At 37.4% G+C, this 21797-nt stretch overlaps 1 protein-coding gene across 1 annotated transcript in view; it reads left to right on the forward strand.

The window, feature by feature from the left end:
* KCNK1 (potassium two pore domain channel subfamily K member 1) overlaps nt 1–21613 on the forward strand; it is a 35345-nt gene extending 13732 nt beyond the window's left edge. Inside the window, exons 3-4 of the mRNA XM_008920153.3 lie at nt 14452–14847; nt 18341–21613. Coding sequence (XP_008918401.3) covers nt 14452–14847; nt 18341–18600 — 656 coding nt within the window. The 3' untranslated portion in view covers nt 18601–21613. The remainder of the gene's footprint in view (nt 1–14451; nt 14848–18340) is intronic.
* Nucleotides 21614–21797: the final 184 nt, after the last annotated feature.

Consider the following 21797-nt stretch of genomic DNA (forward strand, 5'->3'; position numbering starts at 1 on the left):
GAGGTCTGAGAGACACCACATACAGTATCGCGCTTTCCTTATAGAGTCACAGGTCATATCAATCCAACCTTTTTCATGTTGGTCATGGTTTGCAAATGCAAGCAGGAGGTGCTGAACATGAAACCTTAGTGTGATTCAGTCTTGCTAAGCATTTCTGATATGTGTGCTGCCTTGCTAGAAAGGGATTTTAAGGAAATGGGACTCAAAATCATTGGTCAGTGTCGATAGTCTTTGACTGACATGGTGGGACCAGAATTGTGACTGGAGAGCTGGAATATTTTTTGATGCATTTTCATACTGATTTAATGCTTTTGTTTTATGCAGGGCTATCTTATTCTGTCCCGAGAGATTAGAATGATGTATTTTCACTAGGAAAATCATCCTATAGTTGTAAGAATTTCTAGAATCATCAACTATCCTACCAAGAGTCATTTTTCTAACAAATTGAAGAGAGGTTCATTGTTTTAAAACAAATTGCCATAAAACTAAACAGATACTGTGTGGTTTTCAAACACTATATTATTTAAGTTGCTCTGTATGTGTCTTTACATTGCTGGCTAAATGTCTTGTATATGTAGTTTACCTTAGATGCTACATCCCTATTTATTTCTAAATAACTTCTTCTAGATAAGCAAAATCCTCTACATTTCATCTGCTTTTGAAGATAAATAGTATGTGCAATTGCAATGCTATTTTTTTCTTTTCCCTTTTTTTATTGGTAGGATATACAGTTGTGATTATCCTGAGTATCCTGATTCCAGTGTAACAAATCAAGTTTATGTTTCCCACAATTAGTATTTGCTGTGTGGGATGCCCTAAACATGTGAATGATTGAATATGACTAGTGTATCTATAAAATTTGTTTATAGTTCACTAAACTAGTTCTTAAAACAGTTGAAGTATTTCCCCATTGAGTTTTGCAAATTCATGTTCTATTTTGAACTTGAAATTGTGAATATATTCAGGTGGGCTGTATTCAGATGGCAGAATATCATCAAGCGTCATATTTAGGACTGTGATTTAGAGTTTAGAATAAGCCATCTCATCCTTAAAACTATCTCACTTTGGCCCTTGTGTAAGTATTGTCCCCTAATCTATCTTAACTATTATTTTTAAGTTAGAAATTAGTATTCAAGATGGAATATACTGTGTGTAAAAGTGGAGTGTGTTGCACTTCAGTTCTGTGCATTTTTGTTAGTTGCTTTAGTGAATTTTTGCAATTTGTGTTAAATTGTTTTGCTTCTGTTTTGCTTTGCATGCTGTTGAATTCTTCAACTGAGAAGTAGGTATTTACTGAGAAATTTTAGTAGAAATTTAGTAGAAATTTACTGAAAAATTCAGTAGGTATTTACTGAGTAGGTATTTATTGAGAAATTTACTGAGAAATAGGTATTAAAACAGAAGACAATATTAGGATTTATTCACATGCAAATGAATTATGTCTGATTGATTTACATATGAAATATTGAAATATCTTACAAGGATAGGTAAGGACTATGTGTCTTCCTCTGCCAAACAAAACAGCTGATGCTAGTAATTTCCCTGTGTTCCACATGTCAAATCGATAACAAGATTAGAAGTAAATATTTCTGTTCCCCTGCTGCATCTAGTAGATAAAGCTTTCTTCTACATGAAGTTGCATTCTAATGCAAAGATGCTGCTTACAGATTTGATTTTAACTCCAGAGCATGAAATGGCCTAATTTTTTAATGTTGTGTTATAATTCCTTACTGCCCACAATACAAGCTTCATTCACTGTTTTCATGCTCAGTTCCTTCTGATGGTGCAATAAAGCAATTTTTGTTTCAAAGTGGAGGTGGGGAGCATACTAATTTGCAGCTGGTAGTTTCTTTTTATTTCCAGATGGTGGGAAGAAAAACTGTGGCTCATTTCAGTGCAAGAAGTGATAACTTAACAAGACTAGATAGGTGTTCTTCACTAATTGGATATGTGATTAAAACACTGCAGTAAGTGCCACTGAAACACATTCAAAGCTTTTGACACATCCTAGGGTACATTTGGGATGGTAACAGGTGCGAATTATAAATATTTAGAAAGCTCCTTCTAATGAACTGTACCAGGCTTCAAGCAGAGTACCACAGTGCACAGGTGCTGGGTTCAGCAGTGGCAGCTGGCTCATCCCTGTGGTACACCGTGCATACACAAGGTCTTTCGAGTAGTGGAAGGCTGAAGTAATTGACAGAACTTTAAAACCTGTTACATGAAAATCAGAAGGCGTGTGGAAAGATAAAGTTGCAGTATGAAATGAATTCATGGTTCCAGATCTTTTCTGGAAAGAAAAAGCTCCATCTTCTGCCAGTCTCTTCGAAAAGCGTGTGTCCTCAGAGCTTCACTGTGAGTTAGATGCTAAATGTGTCTTAGGTGCTAAAAAGAGTTTTTCCATAGGTACAGACTACTGTAACTGAAGACAAAATCTGGATGTGTAAAATATTTTGTGAAAGATATGCCATCTTTATGCTGCAGTCAAGGTGAAAGTTTCATCATGCCTTTTACCAAAGAAATGAGAAGAAATGAGAAGACCAATATCAAGCTACTGGCTAAATCTAGTCAATAATGACATTTTCTCTCTGCCAAAATATTGTCCATGTTAAATTTTTTTCCTACTTCGAATATTTCAGGATGTGAATCTCAGGATCTGCAGTTCTGTGAACTGCAGGAAGGCTTGTACCCTGCCCTGGTTTCAGCTGGGATAGAGTTCGTTTTCTTTTTAGTAGCTGGTATGGTGCTGTTGTGGGAAAAATCGCTCTTTTAAATTTAGAAAAACAACGTAACTCGGGGAACAAAGAAACAAAGAATTTATTCAGCGTACCGGGTCATTCTCTCACTGAGTTTTTCAGGGAGAAAAAATCTCGTGGTCGTACAACTTACACATTTTATAGTTTTCCAAAATCCCACCCTTTTCAGATAAGTTTTAATGTATTCAGTTTTACCTGAAAAGGTTTCTTTTCTCTGAAAAGGGGCTTTCCCTTTATCCCAATTGGCTGCAAGCCATTCCCTGTCAAAAGTGATGGATCTTCTTTGTTCTTAGCCCAAAGAGAAGAATAACCTTGTGTACAAAATGGCCCTAAAAGATTTAATTTTTAAGAATTTTCTCATTTCCCTTATACCACTGAAAGAGACCCTGATACCTAAGTTCAGGTCTTGGAACTTGGATGTCTTACAACTTCACAATACGCCTATTTATATAAAAAAACCAAATTTTAATTTCTCATATTGTGTTCTGGATTGAGGATGAAGATGAGAATAATGTTGATAGCACACTGATATTTTAGTTGTTGCTAAGTATCGCTTACCCTAAATCAAGGACTTCTCAGTTTCCCATGGTCTGCCAGCAAGCGGTCACATAAGAAGCTGTGAGGGAGACAGCCAGGACAGCTGACCCCAACTGGCCAAAGGGATATTCCATACCACACAACATCATGCTCAGCATATAAGCTGGGGGGGCTTGGCTGAGAGGGGCCGATTGCTGCTTGGGTGGTGAGCAACAGTATGCATCACTTACCTGTTTTGGTTTTTATTCCTTTCTCTCTCATCTTCATTATTATTATTATTATTGTTATTATTACAATTATTATTATTATATTTTACTTAGTTTAAATTATTAAACTTTTCTGATCTCAGCCCCTAAGTTTTGCTTTTTGTTCCTGGTTCTACTCCCCACCGTGAAGGAGGGATGATCAACCAGCTGCATGATACTTAGTTGCTGTCTGGGGTTAAACCATGACAACCTCTTTCAATACCTTGAAGTTGGTGTTGAAGTTCTTAGGAAGGTTTTTAAAGAACCTGTTTCTTTGATTGCTTGTTAATCTTCCTAATCATTGGCTTTAAAACCCCGTCATTATAGTAATGTTGTTGTATTCATGTTGCTGAACATACCAGTGCAAAAACCTTTCACAAAAGACCAGCACAAACCCTCATCTTGTTTTCTAATGTTTCAGAGGTCTGGAAGTAAAACTTTCCTAATAAAACTAATTCACATTTCTCTTTTATCAAATTTAAGTTTCTGAGACTTACGTAATTTGTTATATTAGGAAACATTCATAATAAACTAGTCTGTTGGTAGAGCCCCTACTTTGATACAGATTTTTTGACCATCTGTTGCCTAGCAGGCAAGTAAACCAATAAAAGAATAATTGGAATATTCCTGGCTGAATTCTCAGAGGAGCCCTCAGGAAGTCTCACCTTTCTTTTGATGTGTTGGCTGGGTTTTATTCAACAGACTTTTGTAACTTTTACTTTTTTTCTCTCCGTTGCAAAATGAATCTGAGATAATAGAAAATAACTGTAGAAACAAGATAAAAGTTTCTTTATTTATGCTAAATCTTTGCTAGAAGCAGATCTAAAGATGTAATGTTTGTGTTTTGGATAGGTATTTCTAGAAATGTGCAGTTATTGAGAGGTCTGTGGGGGAATAAATAGCCCAACACCAGATGGATTCTGGTTTGATTGCCGTTTAACCCTTATAGGATCTTAAGGATATAGGATCTTAACCCTATAGGATCTTACTGTCCAGGATGACAGTAAGAGGAACCAATTTCTAGTATAAAAACTTTGGGTTTAAAAAAAAAGCAAAGTACTGTTAGCTTTTAAAAAACAATGAACCCAAACGGCAAACCAGAAATTCATACGTATCTTTTGAATATCATCTGTGATAGAACTAAAGCCTGAATGCTTTGCCACAGAGGTTTAGCAGACCTTTGCCTGCTGAAATCATTCCTTAAGCACACTGATGACAGGAAATCTTTAATGACACGTCATTTCAAAAAACATGACTGAAGTTTTCAGGGCTCTGTGGGAGTATGGGTCCAGCTCTCAAGAACTGCATGTCAGGCTGAAAGTTTAGCCTGTCGCAACCAAAAGGAGTTTCTCAATGGACAGTCTGGTAGGAGCTGTGTAGCTTACAGGCAGACTTTGAGAAATCTGCTCTTGCAGGATAAGTGGGAAAGCTTATTCTCCAGCTGAGTGCCTGGAGAATCCAAGCGCTTCCTGAGGAAAGCATGTCCTTTTTAGAGGCATATTTACTAGCCCTGGGATGGAGTATGTGCCTCACCTAGGGTCCTGCCACCCTGTCTAACACGTGTGCTTTCATGTAGACTATGCTGAAGGGGTCTGACAGTACCCTTGGGTTGATAATACCTGTCTTACTCATACATAATGTATCCAGGCAGGATTAGCAAGATCTGGTGTCGGGCAGTGGCATGAAAGAATGCTATCGTTTTGCAGTTAAAGTTACTATCTTTTGAGCTGTATTTCTCTCTGGTACTTTTGTTGAGAAGAGATAATACTGCACCAAACACTCACTAATAATCACCTCAGATGTAGAAGGGACATACTAATTTCTGTACTTAATATTTTATCTGCATTTGGTTCCTGTGCAGTGGATTCTATCTGCTGTTTTGCTGCTCTAGTAATGAGTACTTCCTTATACACCCCCCCCCCCATACCCCTCCCCGGATCTCAACTGCTGATACGGGAATGACTTCATCATTAGCATCACTGTTACAGGGTTGTAATGTTTTTCACTTACTTCATTACATAGTTACTGTGGGTAAATACTGTCAAAACCAGCAGTCCCTGTAAATGGACAAAATGTTACTGCTTGCTGCCATTCTGTATGCCCATCAGACTGTAGCCTCTACCTCTGATGTGCCTTGCCTTGCTGGATGGTGTAAGCAATACATGGATGATCTTTGGGACGAGAGGTAGTGTAGAATAATATGGGGAGGTGTGCCATTAAGCCACTCTGGCTGAGCTCTGCAAGTGGAGGAGCTGATGCCAGAGAAGCGCTGCTAACTTCAGCTTCGAACTCTGAAGGCAGCTGAAGTCTGCCAGATTTCTTGGCCCTGTAGTAGTGTAGCCCTCAGATCAAGAGTGCACTGCAGATCATTCCCACTTCCCACTTTGGTTCACACTTGTGGAGCATACAGACTGGGCTTCTTTTCAATGAAACAACGTGAAGCAGGCACTCCTGGAGGGCAGTAAAGGGTACCTCAGATATTACTGGGCATCCAGTCTCTGTGAACAAGAGTAAAGCAAATCTGAAGCAAACCCTGGCTTCCCTAAATATAGTGATGAATTTAGGTCCATGCACCAAGTATTCCACTCTATGGATCAACTTTTACTGTGCTGTAATACTGATGTAAACAAGGTGACTATGCAATTCCTTTTATTCCATTTTTTTCCTGCGACTATACACTACATTCCAATGGTCAAAATAATTGATTCTGGGCAGGCATTGGCAGATACTTGATCCTTTAAGTAATACGATCAAATATTGCTTTTTTCATTACATTCAGATAAGATTTTTAGAATAAGATCTCAGCTCCTGTTTGAACTATTTTCATGTTTTAAAGAACTAGTTTTGCTGACAGGCCAAATGCAAAAACATTTTCTTCATTGTGACATCATGGAATTTCTCCTACTGCCTCTGTGATGTGTAAAGGGTATCAAATATGATCATGTGTTGAATAGAAAATTACCATCTATAAATATGTAATTTCCAGGGGTCCCCCTGCACTGACCGCATCTTTTCTCTTGCTGATTGAAATGACAACAAGGTACTTGTACTTTTTTATGTTTTCTCACTTGTATTTGGTTGAAAAATGTTTTTTACATGCATTTTTATATTACTGTTTGGGGATCATGAGAGCAGCTAACTCGCAGTTGGAGCAAAGCAAAGCTATTTTTCATCAGTCTTCAAGAACGTGGGATTTTTTTCTATTTTGAAAGTCATGCTTATATTTTAATCTCTACATGAGAGAAAAGTATAATAATTCATATGAAAGAATGTCAGAATTTGAAGAAAGAAATAAAAGGTTGTTTTAATTCGTCCTAAATATTTAAGATGGCAACAGTTTCTTCTGCTGCATAATTGGTACAGAAAAAAAGTAGAGTTGGAAAGACATGCCCAGGCCACAATATTATTATTCCCACCTCCTATGCCTCATGTTTATATACAAAGGTGCACAGCAACCTGAATATAGTACAGGGTACAGAAATATCTCCCTGAACAGATAATTTTCCAGCGTCATCAGCTAGGTTGGCACAAAGGCAACAACCATATTAACGCATTTCCTAGCTGAGAAGAAAATATTCCTTGGAGATCATGGAAATGGGTTAATGGTAAATAATGAATAATATAAGGATTTCTGTGCCATAATTTTGCAATTATTAAATGTTTTTTGGGACTTGAGAGTTCCCAGGACTACTAAGCTGCAGAAGGGGGCAGTATGTAACACTCTAGAAAAATGGAAATGGACTTATAATAGCAAAAGAAGATACAGGAGTTCTTATTATAAACAAATGGTACTGTAATTTTTCTCTATTAAAGAAAATTAATAGATGTGTAATGTTTGGTTTTATTCTGATCCCACTTACTTAACTCATTTGAAAAGACTTAATGGCCTTTCTGTTTTCGTTGCATAATGAATAGCTGAAGGAGAACCAACAACATGCACAGGCAGCAAAAAGGGCTAATGGTGTCCTGGGCTCCTTTAGCAATGTTGCCAGCAGGCTGAAGGAGATGATCTTTTCCTTCTGCTTAGCAGTGGTGATCCACACCTGGAGTGCTGGATCCAGTTCTGTGCTCCCCAGTGCAAGAAAAAAAAAAAAGATACTGAACTATTGGAGAGAGTCTGTCAAAGGGCTACTAAAATGATGAGGGAACTGGAGTGTCTCTCCTACTAGGTGTGGGAGAGACTGGGACTGTTGAGCTTGGAGACGAGAGGGCTCAGGGAAAGCTGATCAATGTATGTGGATACCTGAAAGGGTAGGTTAAGTAGTGATGTTGGAGATGGTGTATGGGTGCTGTTGTGTTGCACACTGCCCAGTGTCATATCGTCCTTTTCTACTTTTCCATTCATGTTCACTGGCTGGCTTATATTTTTTACTGAAATTGGACATTTTGAGGGAAAGGAAATATTTTTATTCCACATTGGTAGCACAATAAGTATAAAATAACTGAAAATAATATAAACAGTAGTGATAATTATTGTGGGATGTATAAAATACTTCCATATCAGTTTTAGTTTAGTTTTTAAACATTTATGTATTAAGTTCTAAATGCTTATTACATTTTTTTCAAAATAGTATATAAAAATATTTGTTAAATACTAATTTTTTAATGTATTTCCATGTGGGTAATTATTCTATTACTATAGAAATGGTTTTCCACCAGAAGTGCCACTCTGTGCAAAGGTCCCAGTCAGTAAAATCCTTTGCTGTCTCTTCATGTTGGACTCCCAGAAAAAGCACAGAGTTGGAATGGGCTTGTTGCAGGAAAGGGGATGACTTTTCAGAGGACTAAGAACATACTCAGTGAGAAGTTGGATGCATTAATTGTCCCAGTATATGTTGGGGTTATCTTTTTTTTATTAATATTCGCCATGTTTTTTGAATGTGAATGTGTTACATGTTAGCTACACCCCCTTTCACACCAGTTATTTAAGCTGACTCAGAATATATAAGAACAGGAACTGAACATCAGTGTTTTGCCAGCACTGATACAAATCCTTGGGCAGTTTAAAAAATACCAAATATAAGACCAGAGAGTAAGCTGGCTTTCTCAGTGTATTCACACAAATATGAATAAAGTATGGAAGTATCCCTTGTCCTCATACAAACATTTTGCCGGTTTAATTCATTAGCATCCCCTTTTCCCAACATCTGTGGATGCAGTTTCTAGCTTGGTTTCTTTGGAGAGGTGAAATATTGCTTCCTGTGCATGAACAGATGTGCCAGACTTCATATGCTTTGCAGGATATAAGTGTTCTGACATACAGCTGTTCTGGTAGAAATTGATTTTGAAACCGGTTTTGAACATAGAAGCCAATATAGTCACGCCTTGTTTCTTTGATTCAGATATTGTTGACAGTCAGCCAAATTACTCATACAACCTTATTACTAAACTGATTGTGTTAAAAGACATTTCAACCTTTCTTGGTGCAGCAGGTCACATTTGTGAGTTGATTGTATGAATCATATATGAAATATGCTGATCCTTTCCAGGGCAACTCCAAACCTAGCTAGCAGAACATTGATTCTGAGGAATCAGTAGTCTTCAGCTTTGATAACTAATGGCAGCAGAGAACAGTCTCAGAAGAAATCAAAACCATGTACCATTGGTAGATACATGTAAATCACTGTGTTGGAATCTCTTTGGGGTTTGTTTTTGTGTTCATTTGTTTGTTTGGTATTTTTAAAAGAAGCCCCTTGATTCTAGAAATTGGCAAAACAAAACAATTCTACTCTGAGAAGTGATTAGGCAAGAAATTGTTACAGAGAAGATCTAAAACTCATGGTTAAATTAATTGTTTAAAGTTGTTTTTACTACTTTTATTCTAGTGAGGTTTGAGGGATATAATATTATTGAAGAGAGCTGGTTCAGCACCATACTAAATCACCTCAGCTGGAAATTAAAACCCTTACTGGTGCTGAGTGAGAATTAATCTAATGAGTGTTTTCTTTAGTGTCAAAACTGGTTTAAGAGGTTTTTGCCACACCCTTCGACACCTTCCTAATTATGCCGGTGCAAGTCTTTAAGGGCTGCCTTGTAAGCTTTTATTAGTGAAATGAACTCGGTTTCAAACAAATCTCCTCCTCCTCACTTTCCCTCTTTTTTATTTTCTTTTTTTCCCCCCTTTAAACACAGATCATCATCTTAGTTTACAGCACCTCATCCTCCTACTTCCTCTGATGCACACAAAATCAGTTCCATTAACTCAGCTGAGGAGGTAGCAAAATGTAGCATCCAAATGGATTTCCTCTGCTTAAAAATGCCTGTCATAGTGGAAGTTTTCCTCCTCCTTTCTGCCATATAGGGTAGCTTATCTCAGTGTGGCTGAAAAGCTCGGATTTGTTTAGCAAAACTGTATTGGTGAACTTTTCCACTGTGTGTAACAGTGAAATACATCCTGCTTCATAAAACCGAGTCTCAAGTATTTTTTCTGTTTCAAGGAAGAGCATAGCAGCAACCAAATTCTTTTACCACATGGATCTACCATCACCTGATATTTCCTTTTTTTATATTGGAAAATAGACCAGTTAGGAAAAAAGATGTTAAATATAGTGGAAAATGCGAAAGGTTTATAAAAATTAAAGTCTAGAAATTATGTAAATATTATCATTGACCATCTTCATCATCATCATGTTCCAGTGAGTCATTCCAGTTATGCTTAGGGTGAATGAAATATTTTTGCATAACTCTAAAATATGTAGCACATGATTCACTTAATTTATTGGGGTATTTTGAGATTATGAGCCAATTTAAAGGGCTGACTTCTCTTCAAGGACACTGACTCAGACCAGCAGAGGGATGAGTACACCTGTCATGTTATGCTACCACATTGAGTTTGCATGTTATGCTTTTGCCATCTGAATGGGTGTGTTGGGGAGGACACTGGATGTGCTGAGTAGAACCCTTTCCACACCCTGAGAATCTCAGTGGTTCTACATAGGGCATGGTGGTGTTGCAACAGGTCACCTGGGGCCAGAGGGAGCAGTGGCTTGACAAAACCTGTAGTAGAAGAGAAAGAGAAGAGCACCTGGCAGAAGGAAACAAGATGACACAAAACCATTAATTGATGGTTTAATTCATGAAAGGAGAGGAGTGAGCTTTGATGCTGTGGGCAGTGGTGCCCATTCAGGGGACCAGCCCATGAGAGCAGGCGTGGATAGCTGATGCCCTGGGAGTGTAAAAGAGGGGCAAGAGAGAGAGGCAGTGCCGCAGCCTGGGTACACACCTGCCAGGCTTCATCACCATAGCCTGGGAGAGGCTGACTGAGGGAAGCTTTCTGAGGGCTATGGCACCTCTGTTTGCCTGGTACTTGCCTCACCTGATGTCAGATCCAACATTCGAACATCTGTTCTTCAGGGCAGCCTCCGGGGACTTCTGTGTGGAAGTCTAGGCTGGGTTGTTACAACACAGAATTGCAGCACCTCTGCACTCTGGCACTAAATGCTCAATTCAGGGTCCTGAAAGACCTGTAAGGCAGCCACTGCCTCTTAATATAGTGCAGGACCCATTAATGAGCTACAGGAGGGACTGAACTGTGAAGAGACAAAGCAGAGATAATACACAACTGCTTAGATTTGTCAAAGCAGTATCTGAAAAGGATGAAAGGCGAAAACACCGAGTGCCAACAAGTGCCAAGCTAACACAGGATGGAAGAGTAGGGTGAAATGCTCATAGGCAATGCTGGCTTTGACATGGGCTGTTATGAGTTGGACATTGTTGTAAGCTACTGAGAGACTCAGAAAAACAAAGTATGATGGTACATAAAAATGGAGGGAGAAAATATATCTTACCTGGAATAAGTGATCAATTCCGTGTATTTATCTACAGAGTGATCTAACAGGAACAATTAGACACAGGTAAGACACAAGAGAAAATAACTAAAAGAGGAACTTGTACAGGAGGATACAACCACTGAAGAGTATAGAAAAGTCATGACTGAGCCTGTTTAGAAAGATATAAGAGCAAAACACCAACTTGAAGGACAGCACATGGAAAAATTTTTATTGAATGCATAATTGACTTGTATAATTCAGCACCAAGATAAATGTAAAAATATTTAAGTATTTTAAATGATTTCTAAAAATACACTTTCTTAGTATATGACAACATTCAGAATTACATCAGAACAGATAAAGACATTTTGTATATTTATATGTGTATAATAGTAGAAATCCTTCAAGTCATAAGAAAATAAATTACTTTTAAGGAGAAAATCCCCATGTATGAACAGAAATAAAACCCAACTGCCAACATCTTGTGGGGTTTTGCTCTTTGTATGATCAGTCAAATATTGTCTATCTCAAGACATTGAGCTTACATGGGTCATTGATCTTATTTCATTTGGCAAAATCACCTGGTCTTGAATGTGTTCTTTTCTGTGATTCCTTTTTTTTGAAGGAACAGTACCTCTAAGATATGAATAGACAATAGAAGAGATTATTTGTGGGCGATATCCTTTTATCACTGGTGTCACTGTAAGTAACAGTGCTTGGACAGGTTGTCTTAGGGTGTGGCTTTTCAAAGGCCAGTGCTTTTAAATGGGTGATTGTTATTTTGGTATTTGCATTATACAATATGAAAATACAGCATTCGATAAATCTTGTCTGTCTTCATAATCAGTAATAGTTATAAGACATGCCTACACAGGCCATTTAATTCTGGTCACCCATAGCAAGTGTCCTTGATGGAATCAAAAAATGTCTTCATAAGTAGTCCCCTTTTGGTGAGCATTCATTTTTCATACCAAAATAATACCTTAGGATAGCAATTGTAAAGCTTCTGATCATGGTGGTTTCCACTGAGAAAGATGAGTGGACATACACATCTCCCTGAAGAGGGTACAGTGCAAAGAAGCTACAAACAAGTGCAGGAGCAGAGATGGGAGGCAATAGAACACAAGTGTCTGAAAGCAGATATAGAGTATCTCCTGCCTCAGATCCATAATTTCCTCTCTTTTAAATTATGGCTGTGTTGGTTTGTTTTTTATTTTTTTGATGACTTTTGTACAGTGATGACTAAGATAATTGGCATTGTTAGGAAAAGTCACATAAAAGCAATTGCATTCTGGGGAAAAATAGGAATCCTTTTCTTCCCCACTTGCCATAGCCTCATAAATTGAAACTGTTTTAGCTCAAGCTTTTCCATATAATCATTCTCAAGTGACTCTGTTTCCTGAGTAGCAAGCAAACACAGATCACTCATCTGTTGTTTTTGGAAGATGTCATCTTACTGCTGCTGGCTGAGAGGAGCATAAACTCTCTCCTCGGTCTAAAACTACCAATGCTCTTTAGCATTATAGTTCCTGTATAGTTAAATGTAGGAACCTGGAACTTGCAGGGGACTTTCTGGATCTGCAAGCTCAATTTCTGCTTGTCATGTATAGCTTTGTGATATTGCGACATCCATAAAGTTACCAAGCTTCGTTGGGCTCCACTTTAACATAGCTGGGGTTTTTTTTCCCTAGTCCTGGAAGTGTATGGCTGCTCCAAAGCTGTTCTCTGAAGCTTAAAAACCTTTTTCTAATTTCTAGACTAAATTTATGCATGTTACATCAAAGCTGTTTGTTTGTGTGGCACTATTATTCTTCTTCATCTAAAGAATTTCTTTTCCTTCGGTAGTACTTGTATGCTGATGCATTAACAGGGAGATACTCTTACTTTTCAACCTACATTCAGTTGTTCCGAGCAAGTCAACCACTTTTATCTTCCTCTCATAAAATAGTCTCTATTCCTTGATGGTTTCAGTAACCTTTCTCTGTGCTTCTTCCAATGTGCATTTGTTCTTTAAGCCTGGATATACAGAGCCCTCATGGAATGTCTGCCCAGTCTAGTGCTGCACTGGGCAGACTGGGGAAGTGCAGAGTGAGCCCAGTTCAGAAATCAGAAGCAGCATAATCCTGTATGCACTAGGGTCTGCCTGGACTGCTCAGGACAGCCAGTTGCAGTAGCTCTGGAAAATGCCTTGTTGTACAGCACTAACGTAACCCAAGTGAGCTAGCTGATTTGGGGATGCAGAATTGCGAGGGCCTTTTCTGCACTTCCTTGGTTTGATATCAGTGTAAAGGCTGCCCACACTAGATTTCAAGAGATTTCCTCTTCCTTGCTGCAATGAAAACAAAAATACTCATTTTTTTTTGTTGGCAAACAGAAGAAAGCATTCTTGTTTTATGCTGGATTTACTGTTCTTTTCTGTTCCTATGATTTACATTTAGAACCAAGCTGTCTGTCAGAGTGTGCTTTGGCAGTGTACCTATTGATACTTCCAGTGTGTAAATGGTGAGGCAAAAATCCAGCCACAGTGGATAGATCCTAGGAGTTTTGCTGTGAAAATGTTTGTTCTGCTTTTAGATATCTTTGGTGGATTATAATGTGTGGAAGAATGGAAGTAGATAGCATGGAATGTTGATTACAGTACTTCTATGTAATTTAATTGATTTTCACAAAAGGTGTTGGAGTGTGTTACTACAAAGTAGACGTAGGAACATTTTTCTGAAGTATATATTATTCTAATTCACAGTGTGGGTAGAAGAAGTTACATCACTTTGTAAAACTAAATGAAAAGGTCAGCAGGAAAACCCAGATAAAATAGAAATTTTCTGGCATAAGCTCCTGCTCCTGACTAGGCATTTCTTCATTTTCCAGAATAAACATTTATACAATGATGTTCATAATTTTGAAATATAAAAATATTTGGTTTTACTTAGTTATGGCTGAGGCTTACGTAGCTTAATGAAGCTTACTGAGGCTTTGTTTGCCTGCTTAAAACAGACCTTTGAACAGCATTTGTCAATAATAGAAGAATTCAGAATTAGCAACAGTGCAGCGCAGCTTATTTTTCTCACTCAATATAGCCATTATCAAATTGATACATGAGCTCCTACCTTTAACTCAACCTGTGCCCTCTCTGCTTTGTTTCAGGTTATGGACACACAGTGCCTTTATCTGATGGAGGAAAGGCCTTCTGCATCATCTACTCAGTCATCGGGATCCCATTTACACTGCTGTTCCTGACAGCAGTGGTGCAGCGCATCATAGTATATGTCACCAGGCGGCCTGTACTGTATTTCCACATTCGCTGGGGCTTCTCCAAGCAGGTCGTTGCAATCATCCATGCTATGGTCCTTGGGTTCATCACTGTCTCCTGCTTCTTCTTAATCCCAGCAGCAATATTTTCGGTCCTGGAAGATGACTGGAATTTTTTGGAGTCTTTTTATTTTTGTTTCATTTCCCTGAGCACCATTGGCCTCGGTGACTATGTGCCGGGAGAAGGCTACAATCAAAAATTCCGAGAGCTGTATAAAATTGGAATTACGTGTAAGTGTCAAACTAACCAGCTAAGTAGAAGGCATTTTAAATTAAAAAAAAAAACAAACCAACAACAATCACACTGTTGCCCACAAACTGGGTATAAAAAGAACTCTCTAAGACTCTTCATGAGTATTAGGGAGCAACATTCTTTTATTTACGATGTTGGATGCACGAGGAGATGGGATCCTCCAAAAATCATGCATGCCAAGGTTCAAAAGCTTCATATCTTTATTTAGCCATCTAATGAATAATTCATGGATTCCACAGATCTGTCCTTCCCATTTCCCAAAACTGTTCCTCACCTTGACATGCCTCCCATTTTGATTTGGTGGTCCCTTAGGGTGGTCCTTCACAACCCTCTGTTGGTCATTCTGCAGTTTTCCTCACACTGTCCTTTTCTCTTGCTTTTGGCACATCATCATGCCCTTTAAAACAGTGTCCATGCCTTTTGGAACAGTGTCCAACCAAAAGGGCAGTTTTGACTAGTTTGTTAGCTTTATGTTCCTTTTATCAGTTGTGCTTTACAGAATAAAGACACCCTCTGTCTTTTGAGAAATTCCTGTCCGTTGAGAAACTCCTGACCTTTACATAGCTTAAGCTACACTGATAAGCTACATAGTCTTAAGTTGCACAGTTCTATATGGCTACAAGACTTTCCTTCTCCGTCCTGTGGATAGTGAGTGTTCTGTAAGTTGTCAGTTAGCAAACTAGCATTAATTTAGGTAGTTCTGTAAGGAGGAAACTTTTAAGTAAGGTTAGTTTTCTTGGTTAAGAAAAAAAAGCTAAAACCAGAATCCCATTATGCTAACCATAACTACTTACTTTCTTATTAATAGTAGGAAAAAAAAGCTCACATTACTGTTACGTGAATGGTTTAAGAGCATCTTGGGCTAAGATTTCAGTGCATCATAGAGCCAAGAAGATGATCTGTGTAACTAAAGGTCGTCTCATAAGGTGATATGACAGGTGGACAGAAATGAATCAAGGAGCAGTGGGAAATGAGGCAGAATAACAAAGTTTTTGACTCCAGTTGTAACAGAAGGTAGTTGAAGATGGCCAGCTGTCAAAGACAGACAAGTAAACTGAGATGATAGCAAAGTGAGACCATAAATGTTAAATTTAAATTGTTTCATTATGTTTGACACAGAAGAGGTCGCAGTGATCAGTGATTCTAAGAAAGTGAAGCTAAGGAAATTATCTTTATGTAGGTATTCTGAGTAAATGTGTGCTGATGGCAATATTTTCCAGTGACAGTGTTTTGAAGCATTCCATTTCAGAAACAGCTTCAGTCTGAGCAGTCCTTGGATCATCAGACACACCAGTTAAAAAATCTGAACAGCCAAAACAAACCTTTCCTGTCAGGTCCGTTTCTTAGGTCAGTATGCATTTGACTGTGCTTCTGTGCCTGATCCAGCAATGCTAATGCAGGCAAAGTGTCTGTTGACTTGTTCTTTTTGTTTTATACAAAGAAAGATTGGACCTTGAATTTTCATTCCTTGAAGCAGGGCCTTGAACTACCCGATAGAACACTTTATTTTATTCTCCTGCCAGGCCTGTTGGCATTGCAGGAGATTTTTCCTTTACCCAGTGTATTTATCTTATGAGTGGTAGTTTCTAATTATTAACTTGCTGATCTGCAGGGTTTATTTGGGGGTACTAGTTGATGAAGTGAATGGAAAGTCACACATAGCAAAGGCCTTGTTACAGTCCAAGCTATTCTGAAAATTCAAAATCAGTAGAAAACATTATGGCTCAGATTATCCTTTTTCAAACTTTAAAACAATTAGGAAATAAATTGCAGGAAATACTAAAAGGAAAAAGTAGTTTCTAGGCAAAGTGATGACCTTAGAATATTTAATTTCAATAGGTTTTGAGGTTGTACCTTTTAAATTATTCTTCTTCCTCTCATATGAACAATTCAAAGAACCAAATAAAATATTTTCTCTTGCTGAACTTCAATTTTCTTCAAGGTGTTTTGGAGTTCTACATCAGAAAATGCTTAGTAGTACTATAGGCTTTTCAAGAATTTTTAAGAGAACACCAGTCCTTTCTAAATAACTGGCAATCAACTGGACTGAGTTTCAGAGATAATTACAAATTCTCAGTGTAGATTTATAGATGCCTTTTAATTGGCATAGCTTTGTCACTTCTTCCTTGTGTTAATGCATAGTTGCCATTTGATATATGATAAAAAGCTTAAAAACAATTCATAAATTTTAGCTGTAGTGCTGATTTAGGTCAGTATTTGGTATTGCAGTATTGATTTAATAGTACTCCTGGAAGGAAAAGGAGAGTGTTATTGCCAGTAAATAATCTGTAACTACAGGTGAAATATTTATAGAACAGTGACCATATGTAGATTATAATCATTAGTCTGTGCTGATCTTTCAGCACATTTAATGTTCAGCCTTTGGATAAATATGTTATATGAATAGTTATACACTTAGCTTCTGCATGATTTACTTCATTGACATGATAAAATAATCAAGTAGTCATGCTCCTCATTAAATGTAATGATTAATAATAGGTATCTAATGAAATACTGAGATTAATAAATGCTCATTATAACAGCTTCCTTTCAATTTTAGACGCATATGTTTGGAGAGGAAAGAAAAAATAGAGCACTGTGTTCTGCTTATCATAGGAAGTTCCATTTCCAAACATCTCAGTTATCAGAGCTGACTATTACCTTTCAGAATCAGAGTCAGTCAGTACATGGGTAAAGTCATCAGTAATATAATTTAAGTAACACTTCCAAGTTTTGGGTAGTTTATATATGTTAGAAAAACATTCAAATAACCATCAAGGTGTCATCAAATATAGCAACTTTGTCAGGTTTTTAAAATTCCAGGAGCAATTTTACAGTAATTTTTCATTTTGATTTTATTGGATTTGTACACATTTCTAGTTGTTTGGTTTTTCCGGTCATTTCAGGGTGTTGGATATCTTATAATTTTAAAGGAAAATAGTTCAAAAGTTTTCATGCAATACAAGTGATTTGTCCTGCTAAACAGGTACAAATTACCATAATTACCTGCTGTCTTTTTACCAACAAATTACTGTAATTAGCTGCTGTATTTTTACTTCTACTTGTAACATATAGGAATATTGAGGGAAAAATTTCTTTTTGATCTTTTGATCAAAATGTTTTGTAGGGGACTTAATCATGAAGGTCATAAGTGGGGGAGTCTGCCTGTTGTAAATTTTTATATTCTGTTTCATTTAATAGCTTTACACATTTTTCTTCTGTACAATTATAACAGAACTGAAGCCACTAGCATTGCTTTTTCAGATTATGTGTGATCTTGTTCCTTGTGGAATGAAAAAAGAAAAAAAAAAAAGGATGTGAAAGTCCAAAGTTCTGAAACTGTGTCATAAAGAAAATTAACATACTAGTCAGAGATGATAGGGGTGAGAAAAGTTACAGGATTAAAACTGTTCCAGCCCCAACTTAGTTTGCTAATAATTAAACCACTTTTTTTTTTTTTTTTGTACTCAGGTTATCTGTTGATGGGCCTAATTGCAATGTTGGTGGTTCTTGAGACTTTCTGTGAACTCCATGAGCTCAAAAAGTTTAGAAAGTTGTTTTATGTGAAGAAGGACAAGGAAGAGGACCAAGTGCATATAATGGAACATGACCAGCTCTCCTTCTCTTCCATCTCAGACCAAGCAGCCTCCATGAAGGACGATCAGAAGGCAAACGAGCCTTTCGTGAATTCCCAGTCCCCAACTTCCAATGACAGCTCTCTAAACAATTAATACAGGAGTATATCCATACCATTGTTTTGGTGCATTTATGCTACTTACCATAAGAAATAGAAAGCCCCTTTTTTTTTTCTGAAAATATAAAAGCTGGAAGACTGTGCTATTTTAACAAGGATTTATCACTTCTGACTAGAAAAGACTTTTGAGGAAAATGTGGGAGCTACCCTGGGAAAAAGCAAAAAATATAGGATGTGGCTGGGAACATTAGGACATTTTGCCAGAGGGATAAGGAATTAGTTGTATCACTTTCAGAGATGCCAGAGAGAAAGGCTTGCACAAGCTGAACATCTTTAGGAAAGTAGGCCTTCACTGACATCCAACTCATTGAGTTGCATGCCTCATTTTCCAGCTAGGTGACAGCAATATTGGGATATGCACTTTTGATTGTCAGAAGTGTAGTCACAGATTTAATACAATAGCTAGCATCTTAATCTGGAAAACATTTTCAGAGCAATACCTATAGATCTGCTGAAGGGGGGAATATCTAGATCATCCCTCTATTATTACCCAGTAACTTACAGGTGCAAATAATAATTCTAGGAATGAAAAGACAAGACTGTGGTCCCTCCTTTGCCCATACCATTTGCATTTAAATTTCCTACTTCCTTGAAAGGTCATCTGATCACCAAAAGAGAGTGTGCCTTCAGTCTTCCATGCTATTTGTTTTCTTTTCTGAGGGATAGCAAAAGGAATTCAAAAGTTCTGGGTGAGATGGGCTTGTAGGCAAGGAAGGTGGCTGCAATTCAGGCCTCTGAAATGATCAGGAGTGAGTTTTGAGCTACATGGAATGGAATGGAAAAGAGCATATGCCATGGCTGGCATAGTCATGTGCTTATGGCATTCTCCTAGTGGATGGTTGAAATCTGTTGAGCAGAAGAAGGGCTCGGTGATGTTTTTTCCACTATACAACCCAGTGTGTGCTCTCTATTGGCAGTGTGGAGGAACAGAAATAGGATCACCTTTGAACATAACTCCTATTTCTTCTTTTGTTTTTCTAACTAGTACTCCGACCACTTTGGAGGAGAAGGGAATGTTTCAGGGCAAAACAATTTTTCAGTTTTTCATATGGCAAGAAAAAAAGAAAAATTTGGTTCAGATGGAACCGATGGAACCGAAATTTTTTCCCCTTGGGAAAAGTCAGTAAAAAGTCAAGATCCTGCTCAACTTCTGAAGCTGGAACCTCTTTGGCTGTAACAAGAGAGGTGTTTTGGTCCAGCTACCAGTCACTGTGCTGAATGCAGGGATCTCAGCATGAATTTCAGTGAGCATGAGATGAGACGTATGGGTTGTAGTACTTTCTCTTCTGGCCTTAAAAATCTTACGATATGGGAATCTTGATAATGCTTTGCAATGAACAAAAGATCTGGAGGACAAATAGCCATATTAGGACAGCCTCCCACATAGAAACAGTGTAGAGGAGAGCCTTTTTCCTGCAGTGCAAGCATGCCAGATTGCCTGTAATTTGGCTTTTAGTGTTTAGAGCTGAATAATATTTTACTGTAAAAGAAAAAAATGCAGTGTGTCTAGATTTAGCGCACATGGGAAAAATACTTGAAAGTAAATAACCCAAAATATACTGTGTTTGAGCTTAATTATAGATAGCATCAAACAGATTTTTATATCTTTACTGGAAAAACTTACTTTAAGGTTAAATCAGCTGAAAGTCTTCAATTAAAATTTATATTTATAGAAAATCGAAGCTAAAGGTTTTGGTTGTTTTGAGTTTTATAGATTAGGTGAGAGCATATTGTGTTTGCATGTTCCCAGGAAAGTGGCTATTTTTATACTGCTTAAGTTAACACACTTCTATTTATAATGAATGTTAAACAATATATATGTACATATATACATAAATATATTTATATACTGTACATATATCATAAATCACCAGAGTTTAACACACTTAGGAATGGCATATTTTTTCCCTAGTCTTCTCTTTATACAGTCAATATTTGAAAACTATGGCATTAAAATGACACTGACATAAAATTGAGAGTACTGTACTGCAAGAAACATTTATACTGGGTTTTTTTCAGTGGACTCTTATTCATTGTTTTCAATACCTTAAAATTCAAGATTTCTTTCGATTTCCGTGTAATGTTAAGTTCTAAAGGATATACACAGATGTTAAATGATATATAAAGTTAATTTCGCGGCGTGTACACAATTGCAAAATGTAGACACGTGAAAAGAAAGCACAAATTCAAAGCAGAAGCGATAAACTAAGCAGTATACTGTGATGCAGGTGAGTATTCGTTCTTTTAAATAAAGTCTGGCTTTTGCCTGCCTGCACAATAAAGTGGGAGTATTTTCTTTAGTGGTGTGTGTGCGTGCACATACGTTGCAGAAATCCTGTCTGCATTTGTACATCCTTTAGTTAACTTTCCTCAGCTCAAGAAGGGACTGTTAATTTCAGAGTGTGTTACGTTAACCTTGATATTGATTGTAGCTTAGCAATGTGCTGGTTATTACTATTAAAAAAAAGCAATTCAAGGTGTGTTTGTTTTTGTTTTGGATGCTGATTGAATATAGCAAATAAAAAATAGTGACATAGCATTTATCATGTCCTTATGAGCTAACTGCTCCAATATTTGAGGAAATCTGAAAAACTGTCATTGCAGGTTATCAGTACCACGGATGAAAATAATGGCCTTCGTTTCCTGCAGCTTTACATCTTCAGGTGAAACCAACACATAAGATCAGAAGAGTTAAAACTGGAATCCAAACCAGAAGGAGAAAGATTATCATGCAAGATAATGTAGTATAAAGTGCACCTCTTTCCTCAAGGCAAACTGTGAAGTGGATGCATGTAAACCCAAACAGAGAGCATGGGTCATAAAGCAATGGTCCTGAAACAAAAGTTGCAAGAGAGTTAGAAATGCAAGAAAATTACGTGTACATATAAAAGAATTGCCTGAGTCCTATCCTCACTCTCCTGTCTCCAGTTGATCCACATTTACCATTAATAGCTTATTTACCATTAATAGCTTTATTCCAGTACTATAACTGATATTTGGCATATTCTCTTTGTCTTTCAGTTATTAAATATAAACATGTTTTATTGTTCTTTCAAGGGAAAGAACTGACAGGCCATTCATTGTGTTGGAGGAAAGAAATGGAAAAACTCGCTTGATTTTTGATTTTGGAGTTGAGTGGCAGCTATGTTATCCCTTAGAGAGCATCTCCTCTTC

Source organism: Manacus vitellinus, unplaced genomic scaffold (assembly GCF_001715985.3).
Source record: "Manacus vitellinus isolate BGI_N305 unplaced genomic scaffold, ASM171598v3 scaffold_37_pilon, whole genome shotgun sequence".
Taxonomy (NCBI): Eukaryota; Metazoa; Chordata; class Aves; order Passeriformes; family Pipridae; genus Manacus; species Manacus vitellinus.